Source organism: Alligator sinensis, unplaced genomic scaffold (assembly GCF_000455745.1).
Source record: "Alligator sinensis unplaced genomic scaffold, ASM45574v1 scaffold570_1, whole genome shotgun sequence".
In the NCBI taxonomy this organism is placed as follows: domain Eukaryota; kingdom Metazoa; phylum Chordata; order Crocodylia; family Alligatoridae; genus Alligator; species Alligator sinensis.
In genome coordinates, this window is record NW_005841997.1 from 1,185,188 (window position 1) to 1,187,819 (window position 2,632).

Here is a 2,632-nt window from a genome sequence, read left to right on the forward strand (position 1 = left end):
TGTCAAGTCCTCTTAGCCACAGGCAGACTGGCTCCAAGACCAGATGCTCTTACAGGCATCCCCTGCAGGAAGGCTCGCTTCGAGATGGTCCCTGAGTCTGGGCTGAAACATGAGCAGCAAGCCCACACTAGTGTCACCTCTGCAGTGTTCAGGCTGTGGCTGTCAGAGAATAGGCTGCAGGTCTGCCAGCTGGGCACTGCCCATGAGGACCAGATCCAGGGGGGGAAATGCCAGTCTACAACCTAACTCAAGTGAAGTACATCACACAGACTGTCTACGCCCTCATAAGCAGACACACACAGAGGACTAGCATGAAGCAGCTGGTATAAAGGCACCCTTCATGAACAACTGGACTTGGGGGAGTGGGATGCCAGGTCTGAACAACCACAGACCCAGCACTGCTCTCTTGTTCATAAAGAGCTGCTTCTGATGCACTAAATAATTTCATCTTCCAGGTTTCAGAGCTGCTTTCTCAAGAAAGTTCACCTGTTTCAGGCTGGAGCTAAGGTAGAAGCTTGGTTTTACCTTCTACACAAGTTACAAGCAATGCTCCACGTTAAAAGATTTGCTGGGTTAGTCCAGGAAGCCATGTGATATGCTGCAAAGCCATGTATGACAGCTCCCTTAAAAAGCCCCTTCAGGAGTCAAGAATATGTGCATAAAATAAGTCAGGTAGCTGAAGCCCCCACCTCCTTTTAGCACCTGTGTTTTTGATGAGTGGTTCTATAAAGCCTTTTGTGGACAGGAATATTTTCAATACTTTTTGGGAGGGAAAAAATTAAGTAGGAGAGATTGAAATTTCCCATGTGTAAGTTTGCAGTTTAGGCACTGCAGGGGTTGTGTTAGCTCCTGAAAACAAAAGGCCAGAACAAGGCTAGTTTCCATTCTACAACTAATCCAAACAACATGCAAACAATAAGCAAACAACACAAATAGCAAAAGGAGGGACATTGTTAGCATTTCAGGTATTTAAAAATCTTGAGTGTATGCAATTCAGAAGGTAAGGGACTTTTCACAGCATGGACTTTTATTCTCATTGTGTCTCTTTAAAGCAGCCTGAAAAGAGAAAGACCGACTAACCCACATTGCAGCCACCAAAAGAATAACGTTTTGGTTAGGTGGGCTTCCACCTTCTGGGCCTGGGAGGAAAACACATGCAGAGCAGGGACTACCACGGGAAGAAGAACCGTATACAGCAACATTTGCAGAACAGTGTTTTTTGAACATGCTGTCAGTAAAGGTGCATTAGAGCCTGTTTCCCGTGCATAAGCCTGGGAAAGTTTTTAGTTTTCCCATTTGGGTTATAAGAAATGTTAGGTGTTCCCTGAATTTTACAGGCTTAGCTTTGCTCATATGGCCTGGCGAGAGACAAACAAAGAGGACTAAAGTAAGTAGCTCACCTCCTTGCCAGCTGTGCTGCATCTGTTGCAGCACTGCCATTGACCAGAAGAGAAACGTTGGAAACTGCTCCAGCTAGAAAACACTCCACGATGCCTTGGTTCCTCCATGGGCAATAGCCAAAGTCATCTCCAGTTACTATTAGCTTCACTCTGCCCTGGAGCATCCTTATGGGTCAGCTCTGACAACAGCAAAGCAAAGAAGAAAAATAAAAAACAAAGCTGTGACTAATCTGCAGATTAAGAGGAACCAGGAAACAACAGGCTCAGGTGTTAGATGAATCAAAAAGTAAGTCAGTCTCTGACTACATCTGCTGCTCCACCTTAGCTGTTTACAACTATGCATATATTCATCAGTAGGTATTACTCCTATTTTTTACCATAACTGCTGCTCTTGCAAATAATATTCTGCCCCTCCTCCAGTGCAACATGGCCCTAGTTCACTTTTCTTTGCAGAGAGGGAAGGATTGTCCTTAATCTGTAGCATGTATCCGGATTAAATGTAGTTTGTCCAGTTTGAAAGGTTAGTTTCTTACATGTCGATTTAAAAGGCTGATGGTAGCTCAGGGGTTCAAAATCCCTTTACTGCCGTGCTCCAGCAGTTAGCTTTACAGGATCTAACGAGGAGCGACCACCAGAAATGCAGCCGGCAGACAATCCTCCTAGAAGCAACTCAAGCGATGCTTCGGGTTCAGTGACTGACTTTGGATAGCTGGCTCGCAGCGGCAGTCCAGCCTGACGAGGTCCCCTGTGCGCTGAGGTCTGAAGTCGCATCACAGAAACAACCGGAGCCTTTCCCACAGCCGGACTTTGCCAGACGCAACACTTGGGAAGGTTTCATATTCAAAAATGGGAGAAAGGAGACAGCGTGGACCCCCACGGTGCTCACCGACCCTCTCCCCCACTGGGGTCCAAGCCCCGTGAGCAAGAGCGGGCGCACGGGGCTGTGCCAGGCTCCTCAGCACTTGCCTGTCACTGCAGTTCAGCTGCCCAAGGCGGTGTGAGGTTTGTTCCGCGTTTTGCACGCAGGAAGCCGGGTTTTCTGCTTGGCTAGGGCAGCGCCAAAGCCCGGCTCAGCCCCCAGCGAGGGTGCTAGGCCTCCTCCTCTCGGCTCCACAGCAGCTGAGCATCTGCTCCGGCTCGGGGCCGGCGGAGCAGGCTGCCCGGCGGTGCCAGCGCAAGGAGGAAGTGTCTAGCGGCGCAGCCCCGGGGAGCGGCAGCCCTACGGCGGGGGG

The 2,632-nt window shown here is 49.2% G+C and overlaps 1 protein-coding gene across 4 annotated transcripts in view; it reads right to left on the bottom strand.

The window, feature by feature from the left end:
- YDJC (YdjC chitooligosaccharide deacetylase homolog) overlaps positions 1 to 2,626 on the bottom strand; it is a 24,652-nt gene extending 22,026 nt beyond the window's left edge. Inside the window, exons 1-2 of one of the 4 annotated variants that reach the window (XM_025201563.1) lie at positions 2,367 to 2,626; positions 1,401 to 1,579 (exon numbers count right to left, since the gene is read on the bottom strand). In XM_025201563.1, the coding sequence (XP_025057348.1) occupies positions 1,401 to 1,564 (164 nt within the window). In that variant the 5' untranslated portion in view covers positions 1,565 to 1,579; positions 2,367 to 2,626. Of the gene's footprint in view, positions 1 to 1,400; positions 1,580 to 1,777 lie in introns of all 4 variants that reach the window. The other 3 variants (XM_025201562.1, XM_025201561.1, XM_025201564.1) reach the window with 3 other exon arrangements.
- Between the last annotated feature and the right edge of the window lie 6 nt (positions 2,627 to 2,632).